The sequence below is a fragment of the Ixodes scapularis genome, unplaced genomic scaffold, assembly GCF_016920785.2.
Source record: "Ixodes scapularis isolate PalLabHiFi unplaced genomic scaffold, ASM1692078v2 PGA_scaffold11__112_contigs__length_91849675, whole genome shotgun sequence".
In the NCBI taxonomy this organism is placed as follows: Eukaryota; Metazoa; Arthropoda; class Arachnida; order Ixodida; family Ixodidae; genus Ixodes; species Ixodes scapularis.
Genome location: NW_024609837.1, coordinates 18,392,521 through 18,405,897, shown reverse-complemented (window position 1 = coordinate 18,405,897; position 13,377 = coordinate 18,392,521). Strand labels below are relative to the sequence as shown.

At 41.8% G+C, this 13,377-nt stretch overlaps 1 protein-coding gene across 1 annotated transcript in view; it reads right to left on the bottom strand.

Annotated features, from left to right (window-relative positions):
- LOC8031865 (zwei Ig domain protein zig-8) overlaps window positions 1–13,377 on the bottom strand; it is a 77,306-nt gene that overhangs the window by 9,035 nt on the left and 54,894 nt on the right. The window contains exons 4-6 of the mRNA XM_042289149.1: window positions 8,048–8,353; window positions 6,388–6,390; window positions 4,407–4,588 (exon numbers count right to left, since the gene is read on the bottom strand). Coding sequence (XP_042145083.1) covers window positions 4,455–4,588; window positions 6,388–6,390; window positions 8,048–8,353 — 443 coding nt within the window. The 3' untranslated portion in view covers window positions 4,407–4,454. The remainder of the gene's footprint in view (window positions 1–4,406; window positions 4,589–6,387; window positions 6,391–8,047; window positions 8,354–13,377) is intronic.

Genomic DNA, 13,377 nt, shown 5'->3' with positions numbered 1-13,377 from the left:
TCGGGGGCAAGTTTTGAGGTAGCGAACTTGTCAATTTCGAGCCTGACAATACGGCGGATCCATAACAGCAAAAGCCTCACTGCCAAAGCGTGTGCCTGGCTCTCGCGAGGTTCTGGACACGTGGGAAAGGGCGTTGGAGTGGAAGAGGTGGTGTGAGAGAAGGAAGATGAAGTTGGAGAGGGGTTGCTCGATATCACCACTAGTGCTCCCCTAAAACGCCAGCGCCAGATGTTCCTGTCAAAATCGGGTTGCAGAGGAATAAAGAAATCGGTGAGAAAGGGGAACTTGACAAAACTGTGTAGCCTTGTGTTAATCCACAGTAGAGATGCAGCGAGAGCAGCGACGCGTGGCGGCGAAGCCATTGAGCATCGGTGTCACGTTGACGCACACTGGGGTGCGTGAACAAAAGCGTTCGGAACAAAACAAACATGCGAACATTTTGTTTCGAACGCTGTAGTTTATTCTTTTCTTGTGAAGCGAGTGAAAGTGCGTCTCCCGGCACAAACTCTTGGCATTGTCAGGGCTACGACTGCATTTTGTGATCGGCCATTTTTGTTTTCTTTCTTCCTGTGAGCGCGTGCAGTGGGCATTGTGTACTACAGGAAACCCGAGTTTAGAGCAGGTTTTAAACGCCGTGGCGTAGCTCTGTGGTAACTCCTCCACTTCGCACGTAGCAGACCCGGATTTGATTTCCGCGGGGGGCGGGAGATCTTTTTCGAGGATTTCGCGACATCAACGACGGACAGCCTACGTCCTACTGCGCCAACTTCAACGTTAGCAACGGACGTCATTAACAGTGGTGAGAACAGCACATACCAGCTCTCGCTCTAAGACGGAGAGTTCCACCCTCTAGCGTTAACATTTAGAAAATACGACGTATTTGCGTCTGGCGATGTAGGTCCTCAACATCGCGAGTACAGAACGACAAAAAATAAAACAGTGCTAGGAGCTCCATCGTCAATATAGGGAGAGTATGATTGAAATTATTGACGAGGCATCGCCAGCGTATCCCAAGTATTATCGTGTAAGATTGTGACGTATCAACGTCGTGTGATGTCATCGTATCACGTGACATAACAGTTTAACGAGACGTTATGACCTACGTTATTAGATTGTCATTCAATGATTTCGGTCACGTACCTGCCCATAGACGCGGCTTGCTCGGGCAGCAAGCCCCTTTCCCCTAACTGTCCTCCTCTCGTCGTTCGGCGCATCACCCTTTTGCCAAACGGCTGCTATGGTAACTGCAGCGTGTGCTATAGACTGCGTATGTTTCGAAGCACAGCGTCTAGTTGGCGCTGAACCGTTTTTTTTGTGGAATACACAATCTTTAAAAGAAACTCTAGGTGGGGCTCTGAAAGACGGGAAGCAGATGGTGCGGTTCCTTCCTCCTTTTATGAGCTAATCAAGTGACGTTGGTTGTGGTAACTCGTGACGTCCCTGTGTCAGGTGACGTCATGGTGTAATGTGAATATCAAAGTATAGATCATTTTGATTTGTTGACGGACTTTAGTACCCACGGACCTCTATCGCGTGTTTTATGCAAATAACTTTATAATCGCGGGGGAAGTTTGTGTGTGTGTGTGTGAGTGTATATGTGCGTGTGCGTGCGTGCGTGCGTGCGTATATATATATATAAAAACCGCGACGTTTCGCGGTTTCTGTATATATAGAAACCGCAACGTTTCGAAGGGAGACCCTTCTTCCTCAATGAGGAAGAAGGGTCCCCCTTCGAAACGTCGCGGTTTCTGTATAACTTATACATGTTAAATTAAACCTTTCAAGTTTGTGTGACCCTAGGTGGCTTCCACTTTATATATATATATATATATAAGAAGGGTCTCCCTTCGAAACGTCGCGGTTTCTGTATAACTTATACATGTTGAATTAAACCTTTCAAGTTTGTGTGACCCTAGGTGGCTTCTACTTTATATATATATAGTGAAATCCTGGTTTGGTCAGTTTCGTTGTTTAGAAGGGTTAAGAAAATAGACGAAAACGAAAAATTATATTGTTGAGAAGCTCTGAGAAACATTGAAAAGCTCTAAAAAGGTTTTTCTTAATATCTGTTCAGCACATGGCAGAAATTTTAGTGTGTAGATTACAAAATACAAAGGTCTAGAACAAATAAAGTAATAGAAACCGTAGACGAGTCGCGCGCGTACGAAATGTTTGCAAAGATATGTGACAATTTTACCTGCAAACATATACTATAAGTCTCTTTTTGAGCGGTCAAATCTGACTACTTAATAAGCTTTGTACACATATGAGGCGAACAGTTTTGAACGCTGTCAAGCATTTCGGGGTATTTGTTTTGGCAAACAAGAATGTCATGCCTGACACGCTTTACATAGTATTCGTGCATCTGGCCTATTGTAAAAGACAGCCAAAGATACCAAATTCCACCGAGCATGTAGCGATAGTAAACAACTTCTCAAAAGAAGGCCCACTAAACTTTACAAAAGGATTGAAAATAAAAACAAAATTGTTGTTTGGAGGCCACCATTAAGCTTAGAAGGACGTTAAATAACTTCGTAAAAAAAAGTGGATAAAAACACTTTTTTTGGAAATGGGGCATTGAGCTAGACAAAGGACAGAGAAACTCAACTGAACTCAAATAATCAAGGAAAAAATTGAAAAGAAGCTTGATGCTTAACAAAGCCGGGATGGACACCAAATAGTTCGTGTCTTGGAGTGGGTTGGGCAGTTAAAAAGCAGCCTCACACGCCCACGTCCAGAAACAGTTTAAATCCGTCTCCAAACACACACAAAGTAAAAAAAAAGCAGAGCGCTTCAAAGGGGCACTTCAGGGGACGGATCAGCAAATATTTATCCAGAACCAAGCACTACGCTCCAAAGCGGACGATGTAGAAGGAGGAAAAAAGAAGTAATGTTTCTAAAAAAAGGTTTAGCGCAAAAAAATAAAAAAAAATATACAGGCAAACGCGGAAGAATTTTTTTTTCGCTTCCACGAATAAACGATATTTATAAAAAAAAACATTGTGTGAAATTTCATTCCATCTTATATAGTGACAGCCGCAAATCTGAACCTATAAAAGAATCTCTCAGTTTAAGAAATAAAGAGCTTCACAGAACAATCTTTTTTTTTTTTCAGAGACAACCCGACGATAGTTTTATAAAAAAAATTGCGAAGAATGATCTAAATAAATGAGCGCGCTCAATATTAAACTTGGCAATCTATTGAATTCTGGAGACTTATCTTAGAGTTCGTTCAATGAATTAAAACGGTCAAAATTACACAATACAGCTAGTGCTCCCAAAAAAGTTATCCTCGATATGAGGATGAAACTAGAGCTCAGTTGATTCATACAGTTCAACTGTTCGGGGAACGAAAAGGTAGCAGGAGTATTATAAACGAAAACTACGGTTTTATTTGTGAAACCGCAGTTTTCGTTTAAAATATTCCTTTACATAACTTGGAGCCGTCATTTCCGCCTGAAATGTAATCCGGCCTTTCGATTGCGCCTTTTTGGGTCAGTTTTCGTAGTTTTTTCAGCAATCTGGGTTATTCTTTTCCAAAATAATATAATTATATTAGTTTGGGAAACAATTACTCAGATTGCTCTGCTTCGGTTATCTTTGAGCAACAAGAAAACAAAGGCTGCCGTCGAAGAGTTGGAGCTTTAAACCGGTACAATAGAACACTTATGAATGCAATGTTACTCATTAAGCTATCTGAAGTGTCGTCAACAAAATATAATTCGGTGTTATGTAAGAAAATTAAATGCACCTGAACACTACGACTAAGCTCGAGCTATAGGACTGAGCAGCAAGTTCTCAGTTGCCCACGGTAGTTATTTGTTAGCTTCTTCGAGCTGGGCAGTCACAGTAAATTCAGGTAAATTTAGCGGACTTTCGTCCCACTACGTGGGCGACAGCCGTATCTCCCTGAATTTAGTGAAGAATTTGTACTGGAGCATAATTGCGCACCAATTCAGGTTTGTCTGTTAAATTTAAAGAGGTAATTGAAATGGTGCAAGAATGAATATCAATGCAAGTTTCCCCACTGAAATTAAATGCAGAATTAAATTCGTGCATTTAGTGGCCTTACCTTTCCCTACACTTAGCGAGGTATTCCTATCGTTGTGGTTCTGTTCATACAGTTTGAGCTCTTCGCGCCAAATTCACAGAGGAAATTGAATCGCTCATTCTTATACGCCTAGCGATTTTCCCCAAATAAAAATAACCTAAAATCTAGTCAAACGGGTGTAAAATCATACACGAATCGGGTTTTTCTTTTGATAAATTAGGAGAGTAGTGAGGAGTCACATTTCTTCGTGAAACATTGGTTGAGTATCGGTGGAATCCTAAACAGATTCCGTGGAAGAATTACTGCACTGCCCGCAAATCCACGCATGCGAGATTAGCCCTGAGGCAGCACTCGCCTGTTGTCATCAGTGTGGACGGAAGAAGCGGAGAGTGCCCCCTGGCGGTCAAGAAGAGGTGAGTCGGGAGGCGGCGCCTAGCGTCGTCAGGACGGCGCAGAGCACCAGGCTTGAATCCAACGTCACCCGGAGCAGCGCCCCCGACGGGGACAGGTCGTGCTGCATGGCGGCACGTTTCTCGCCTACGCAAAATCAGAAACACTGTCAGAAATGCAAAAAGCAACACGCTGCACAAAAAAAAACAAAAAAACATCGTGAAAATTGCAATAAAGGACAAGCTGCTCAAAAAAAATCGCTCTATCTCCCTCTCTCTCTCTATATATATATTACGAATTCAAGGAGGTGTTTGTTGCAACCTATTATTTCCCCCCCCCTACTGTTTTAAATATTTTTCGCAATTTTTTGTTGACATTAATTTTTGCGAATGAAAAAATTGAGCTTAAAATTTATTACAATACATTTGTGCAAAAAATCTTTAGAATTATGGGAACATGTTTCTAAAATCGGGTCGACGTCACGACTTGCTTGCATATTGCACGTAACTCAACGCCTCTAGACGTAAATACTGCTCTAAAGTTTGTTATCTTTTTTTTCCCGGAAACGTTCATTTTGCAGAAAACATATTCTATCCAGACACTAGATAGACCTTTTTTCAGGGGGTGGAGTTCACTGTGTCCTAAAAACAACGCGACCCGATCCCTGAGATAAAATAAACAAAACAAACGCATCGGAAAACTTAAGGATTGCATGGTGGCGTTTGTGCAACAGCTCACAACCGTAGTTCTTCTTGCAATTATATAGAATTAAATTTTAGAAAAAGAAGAGGGAGGTAATATAAAAAGAGGTTAAACCTTTTTAACAGCTAAACGCTAGAACGTATGTCCTTGGACTTTGAATTCCAAGTATAATAAGAAAGCAAGGCCATGATTTCAACAAAGACATACTTCTTTGCCAGCATACGCATTTATAGGACAAACTCAACAATGAGCAAACTATTTTAATGTTTTTTTCCTCTTACATGTTAAGTTATTCTTCAACAATGAGTGCACCATGACGACGTAAACAAGTTACTGTAGGAATGTTCCAAATTTGTAAAAGAACAAATTGCGGAACTACGCAGTGCTCACAGTGCATCTGAAAGGAAGTTCTTATTATCTTTTGGCCTATACGTCGCTAAACGTTCATTGCGAATTGGATTTAGAATTAATAACGAGCACCACGCCTCTGGAGTTCGATATCAAATAAAAAAATATGAAAACTAAAAATCAACATTTTGTTAAACAAATTCTTAAAATAAAATAAACTCAAAGTAAGCCATAACTAAAAAAAAAGAAGACACATAATCTTCAATCACTCATCAACAATCATTAATTAAGCGAGGTGAGGAGAGAACTAACAATTGGAACAAAAAATATACTAAAAAAAATATTTAGCCTAAGTTAACCAAATATAGAAATGGCGAACGTAATAGAGGTGACCAAGTGAGTTTTCATTATCGTTTAGACGCTTTAAGAAGACCTAACAAAATTATGGTACTGGTATGTCTTATTGCCGTGTGTCTGTCTAAGCGTGTGTGGGCGAAAAGAAAAAAAAGAAAATATAGTCACCTAAAAAAAAAAAAGAAAACTGCAAGGGAAAAGTGGAGGGGGGGGGGAAGGGGGGACAGATATTTTGCAAATCAAAAGAGTTTCGCATGGGAGAGCTAGAGAGGGATAGAGTGCATGTATGTGCTCATACTAGAAGATGAATCAGTGATGTCGGGAGGAGCGTTACATCTGCAGAGAACGTCGGAGTCGTAAAAAAAAGTAAACAATAAATTGCAAAAAGAAATATAAACCAAAATGAAGAATCACACACAAAACATTTAAGCAATAGGTCTCAGAAAAGAAGAGACTGACTTTATAGATGCAAAAAAGGAACAAAACTATTGATGAAATGAAAGATGAAAGATAACCACCAATGACTCTAAAATATAAAACACCTGCTGAATTAAAACGCTATCATTTATGCCATGCATATAGATTTATATGCAAAATTCCTACGTTGGGTCGAAGGCATTGCTTTCATTCTATTCAGCCAAAACCAGATCGTCGTATAAATAAAAAAAAAAAGAAAACCCGCGACACTGAAGAGGTTCTTATCAATCTTAAAACAAGTTACGGACATGAGTGTACTATGATTTAACTTGAACAGTGTTTCAGCCCTATCGTTTGTTTCTTATTGTAGTTGCATTTTTTTCTCTTTTAGGGAACTGAGTACGCTAAAAGTATTTCTTTCACATCTTAGGATAGCTCAGACATGACAAGGAGTGTTGTCAGTTTAAGCGACTATCGGCAAAAGGGGCCGGTTTTTAATTATTCTTAACGGGTGAGAGAGCTTGGTGTTAATGGCATGACAACAGCTGGCATACACCTCTCCTTTTGAAATTACGAATTATTTCGAATCAAAATTGCACCCCTAGATGCTGAAATGTATATTAAAGTAACTTAATACAGAACAAACATCCAACTTCATTCAAGCAACATAAACAAGATAACCCCTTTTTAGTAACAAAAAAAATTACCAAAATAGTATTTCTTAAATGCAATATTACCAAAGAAGATTAAACGAGCTTATGGGTGTCTCAAACTGAGCTGATATATTTTTATACGATAGAGGATATGCATTTTTAAAACAAGAATTGTGCGAATGGCGATTTTAAATACAACCCCTACTCAGTAAATGACTGTTGCTGTGTACTGGTTTACTTGCTCACGTTATTTACCAGATTCGAGTTTCAGTCTGCGAGTCTACGCTTTGGTGGCAATCTGCCATTTTAATTCTCTTTACGACACCATTCTCACCAGTCAAATCCCGTGGCTGAAATTCCAGTCAAAATAGGGAGGTATCTTAGCCCACCTACGGAAGGTACCCTTGAAAGAAGCTTCCTGTTCTTCTTAGTAAAGCACAGCCGAAATGTTCTTAAGTTCCTTGATGAAGACAATATTCTTAGCAAGACATGTGCCTACTCCTAAACTTCCACAAGCTCTACTTGCAAGCTCTGGTCGCAATGAATGAAAACAAAATCCCGGTTTCTTGCTGATTCTTGCAAATGAACTGCGGCGAAACCCAAAAGACTGCTCAGTGTTGCGCCCATTTACACTGCCATGGTGAAATTTAGCGGACTTCCATCACGCTAAATTCAGCGGATTGTGTTCATGCGGCACAGTGGCGTCACGCCGCACCATGACGTCATGTGACACTGAATTCCACACAATCTAGAAGAAAATAGTTCTCACAAAATGTAGCAGAAAATGTTTTCCTGCTCATTCTTACGAATAGCGCAACAATTTATACGCTATATTTAGCGGAAAATTTTTGGCCCCGTGACGGCACAGTGAATCTTCGCGAAATTCGGCGGAAAAAATTGTCCCGTTAAGTGTAGAACAAATTTCCCCCTAAATATATCATAATATATTCTAACGCAATGCGAAATGACGTCCCACTGTCATGACTCGGTGATTCTCCCCCCCCCCCCCCCCTTAATTTAGCGGAGAAATTTTACCGCTGAATTTAGCGGGTCGCCACTTAGGTACACGAAACATACGCAAGATTTGCTTCCAAAAACACTAAAAAATAGCTATCACCGTAAAAAGAATTACCGTTTAAAACGTGCACGACGACGCTGGTTGAGTCGGCGTTCGACGGGCCGCACGTGTAGTTGCCCGAGTCCTGCGGTCTTGCGTTGCGAATGAAGAGGCTACTGACGTAGGCGTCCTGGCCTCGCTTGCCGCCCGAGATGTGCCCGGGTCCACCCTTGGCCGCGTCGTAGTTGATCATGCGGTCATTGTGGTACCAGAACACGAACACCGGGGGCTCCGGGCTGTGTTCGATGGCGCAGCTCACGTTGATCGAGGACCCGCTGTTGATGAACAGCTCGGGGGACTCCAGGATCCGGGCCCGGGGCACTGCGGGGCGAGAGAGGGATTCGCCCGCCGTCACTCGTGTCTCCGTCATTCAGCGGCAACGTCAAAGTGCGTTCACACTGGAGGAAAAAGAGCACGTGCCATGTCCAACTGGTGCGTTTGTTTTTTTGCGGGGGGTTCGGTTATACGTTTACGTACGCCATCCTGAGTGTTGCGTGAAGTGCTGCGAGAGGCACCAGATGACTACATGCGAACTATGGTAGGGCGTTTAGATTTAAGGGTTTCCAGTTGCTAGGTCGGAGTTACGTGGTTTGAGGGCGGAGGTTGCGATACAAGCTTGGACGGGCATTCAAAAGTGTCAATCATCTGGAAACGTCTCCACTTTGCCCCATCTCTTCATCGTCTCTATTCTCCTCGCCACTGGAATACGCATGCGTGTGCACCCAATCTGCCCAGGAAGTGTCCGCCATTAGATTGCAAACGTTTACCATTATTCAAGTTGCCCCCTCTCTTAAATCTAGGCTATCCAGTGCTAAAGTCAGCTTTTGAATGGGCTTGTTTACAGAGCTGTTAGAACAAACCTAACATTTAGTAAAGCTCGAATGTTTCGCATTTACATATCTAATGCTTGCACCATACTTTTCTCTTGTGCGGTACCTGGAGTATTTCCAAAAATATTAGCAAGGTAGTTTTTTTTTTTTTGGATAAATTACGGGTGTGCACGAATTCTCAGGTAATTTATAAACCAACTTATATTGAATCATACTTTGATCCCTTTAATTTTAGAGGTTCTAAATCACTCCGTTAAGCTATAATTATATAGGCCTGATTTCATGTTATACTTGAAATATTACTGCTTAAAAACTGTAACTAAATTTGCAATTACTTTTTCTTTTTTAGTTGCAAGTGCATCGAGAATATCTGTGATCAGGATGGCTATAAGGCTTTTTTTACTTGTACATACGTGACTACGGTAATGCTTATGTCACTTACGTTTTTCTGATGTGCAGAATATATCAACTAATGCTTAATTTACTTCGTTCTGGTTACAAATATATTTTCCCACCAATATTTAAGATTGAATACATGCAAAACGCAATTAGCGATATTTTTGTGCTTTTTAAAATAAAGGCTATGCGTTTATTGCGAACCTCTAGAACTTGTATCGCTTACAAATTTTTAGATGTGAAGAACACCGTTCTTTGTAAATCTATTCCTCGAAAAACTGCTTTTAACAGTAAAGAAAGAGAAACAAATACGCACAGAAGATCTCTCTATGTCAAACGGGTAGCCGAAAACGAAATTCCTTAATAAGATTCCTTTTACTGAAGACATCCTTTTGTGCTTCAGCGAAAGCAACCCTCGTCTCCGTCTTTCAATGCTTCGATCTTTCAAAAGACGGCTCTGCCGGAATTGACTCATCTCTCTTTTATTCTTCCAATAAAAAGCAGCTAACTATTACAAAACGAAATATTCAAAGAATACGTATTAGTCTGAACAAACAGTTCTTAAAATAAAAATGAAGACAAATTATCAAAGGGTTGAGGTGAAGGATTTAATTTCCTTTGCCGTACGATAGTGCCCAGAAAAAAGAAGAGAACGACTGGAAAAAAGTGTAATTTTTAAACCCTCGTCCTTCGCACCCCCAAAATAAAACGCAACAAAAAGACTAAAGTATTTTTTTTTCTTGAAGAATCCCGACCGAAGTACAGCATTTTAGTCTCGACGAAAATATACCTGTGGTTGGGACTAAAATACTTCCTGAATATTTAAATCGGTGGAAGCGTCTGGCTCGAACCGCCCTTCTTTTTTTTTATGAAAAGGTTGAAGTAAAGACCAGAACAATGCTAGTAATAGGTCAAACCCTGTTCATTCTTTGTTGCGCTCATGAAAAACTAAACAAACGAGAAGAAAGTGTAGTACTTTAAGGTGCCGGAAGTTAAGCGTGCGTGGAGTTTCAGAACAGAGATCCGGTCATTGTTAAAATGTAAAAAAAAAAAAACAAAAAAAAAACAGTAAAGTAGCTTACCTCCCCCTCGTACCATTGTAGAGAAAGACTGATAATTAGGGTGACCATATTCCTCAAGGTAGAAAATGGGACATCCCAACCGGAGAGGGGGGTGGGGGGTATTAGAGATTGAGCTTGGGAGAAAAAAGTTTAATGAAATAACTGCTGTTTCTTCCAAACGTCATGATATTGCACTAAATTTTACTCTCTGGGTGAATTTCCCCCGCCTGAGTTTACGCCGCTTCACGGCGACAGTATGCGGCTGCTCATTGCAAAACTAGTAACCCAGTTGGCCCCACCGTACAACCAGCAACCCAAGCAAACCCAATCCGCCGGAAAGGAAGTCCCATACTATTTAGCTCAGGAAAGTTTCGTCAACAACATTAGTTTTTCTTTTCACTGTTAATTGTAAAAACTAAATATAAATATCGCCAAATGCACGACAAAAAAAATGTTCGAAAAAAAAATGTACGCACACTTTGTGGATTGAACCTGGTGGGTTCAATGCGTGCGAAGCAGGCACCTTTCCACTAAGCTACGCTACCTTTCTTTTTTTCGAATTTAAGTTCTTTGTAATTATTCGTTCTATACGAGACCCACCAATTTTCGCGTCGTGCGTATAGCCATTTCCGGTCGAAATGCATGTGCTAGCTGCAATAATATTTTAAAGTACCTAGGGTTATTTTTGTAAAATATACTTGTAATAAGTAGGCATCGTTTCGATTTGCTTCAACTCGCTTTACGCCAATTTCGAAACTATGCACTCCTGCGATAACGGGACATGATTCCTTATGGGCACAAAAAGACGGGACGGCAGAAGCGGACCTCAAAAACGGGACTGTCCCGGCCAAAACAGGACGTCTGGTCACCCTACTGATAATCATCCACTGCTATATACATATCTAAATATTTTTATTGGGAGTTCTTGCACGCCATCTTATGAAGCCGTTCGGAGACACGACGCACAATGTCATGTCTCGCGACGCTTTTCCAGAAACATTGTTTGTCTGGCAAATGTATATTTTTTTTGCTATTTCGTGAAACACGTCTGTTCATGTTTTTTTTTTTTTGTTGTTCAATCAATACGCAGCTATTTGTTTACTGTGTATGAGTGACGAATAACACAAAATTACGACAACGGCTCGGTGCTAGGCCTCCATAGAACGACGATATGGATTTTCGCGGCATCTGCTCTTCAAGACTGGTCCAAAACATGACAGCTCCGAAGAAGCCTCGTGTACTGTCGTGTCAAACCTGCAAATATAAGACCGGGATTCCGGAAATGGCAGTTAAAGTTCAGGGTCAGGGAGTCGGAAAACAACCTACGCATCTGCATGAATATTGTCCGGATCTGAGCTGAACAAAATACATCAAAGGAGAAGTGTTGTCTTTACGGCGCGCGTCTATAAATATATATTTCCATTCATTATTTGCGTTTCGACATTAGGAGTGCGTGTCCGTGGTTTGTATATGAATAGTAATATCTTATTTATGTATTTCAATGGTTCTGAATTTCGTAATATCTAGGAATCTAAATGAAGCTGGACCTTCATTTACGTGTTTTGGTAACTAAAATGCACCAATTTCAAGGAGTTGTAAGAATGTAACTTTAATGGCAGCAATTGTGTAGTAGAACATATTTGAGCGAATAATATTTTGTTTTATAATTCGGCATTGTTATAATTTGGCATAGCAGAAAGGCTTGCAGCTGCTTGACTCTGGTAGGTCGGGGGATGTCGAGCACCGCCAGCACCTTCCCGTTGTCCAGCCTATATTGTCCAGGTCTTATTACATGGCCCAGAAACTTGGGCGACTGGCAGCACACCTGAACCTTGTCGGGATTCATGGTGAGTCCTGCTAATCTAATGCGCTCCAGAACTTCTCGGATATGTGCGACATGGCTGTCTCGCGTCTCTCAATAGACAAGTACATCGCCCATAAATGCCATAGCAAATTGGTTATTGATTCCATCCAGGACTTTGTCCTTCAGCGTTTGGAAAGAGGATGACCACCTGTAAAGACCTAACGGCATCCTTGTAAACTCGAAGGTGCCCTGGTGGCTAATGAACGCCGTCTTCGAAATTTCGTCTTCGCGCATAGGGATTTGTGAAAAAACCCTGCGAGAGGTCAAAGCTTGAAAATCACTCCGCTCTCCCGAGTTGTGCCATCAACCAGTCGGCTCGGGGCATCGGATAGTCGGATACACAGGCACCCTGGTGCGTGCGTTGAGCGGCCGGTAGAGTATGGCCAGGCGAAAGACTCCGGACTTTTTGCCCACCAGAACAGGTGAACCGGCCCACTCACTGGTGCTCTGACGCACAAGTCCTGGTTCCAGCAAGACTTGAAGGCAACTTTCAATGATCTTTTCTTTCTTGTTTTTGACGGGGTGCAACTTGCAACGAACGGATGGACTGTCTCGTGTGTCATTTCGCTGTTCGGCAAGGGAAGTGCAGCCAAAAGGTTTGGTAAGGATTGGCCCAAACATCAACAACATTCTCTTTATAGGAGCATACACTCCCGGTCTCTTGGCAGAGTCTCCATCGCCTTCAGTTGCTTTATGTCTGGATGAGGTGGCGCAAGTTGACTCCTCTTTGTAGAAGTTCTCCAGGCAGAACGAATATTCTTCTGCCCCAAGCTCGCTCCTTGCTTGCTTTAGGGCCTTCACAAATGAAACAATGCGCTGGGGCTCTGTTTCAATTGTTCATCCCCAAAAGCCACATGCAAGGAGATATATGTCACTGTAAGGAAATCCGTTTCTAAAACAATGTCTCCGCAGAGGTCGGGCATACACAGTAAACGTTGACTCCGTGAACCGGTCGCCCACCGATTCTTGCACCGAAGAGATGCAGTGGACTGGGACAATTTTGTTGCCAGTCGCAGTGTGCGCTCCTCCCTTTTTTGACTGGAGCCTGCGGCTTGAGCAGCTGCGATGGCCGGCCCACCCAAGAGACTGACGCTGGAGACTCTGTCGAGCAACGCCTTGAACGTTGACGACCCAATTGTAACGTCAAGGAGAGGCTCTTTCCCCCCGGCAGTAGTCACCACTTGCAGCGCTTTG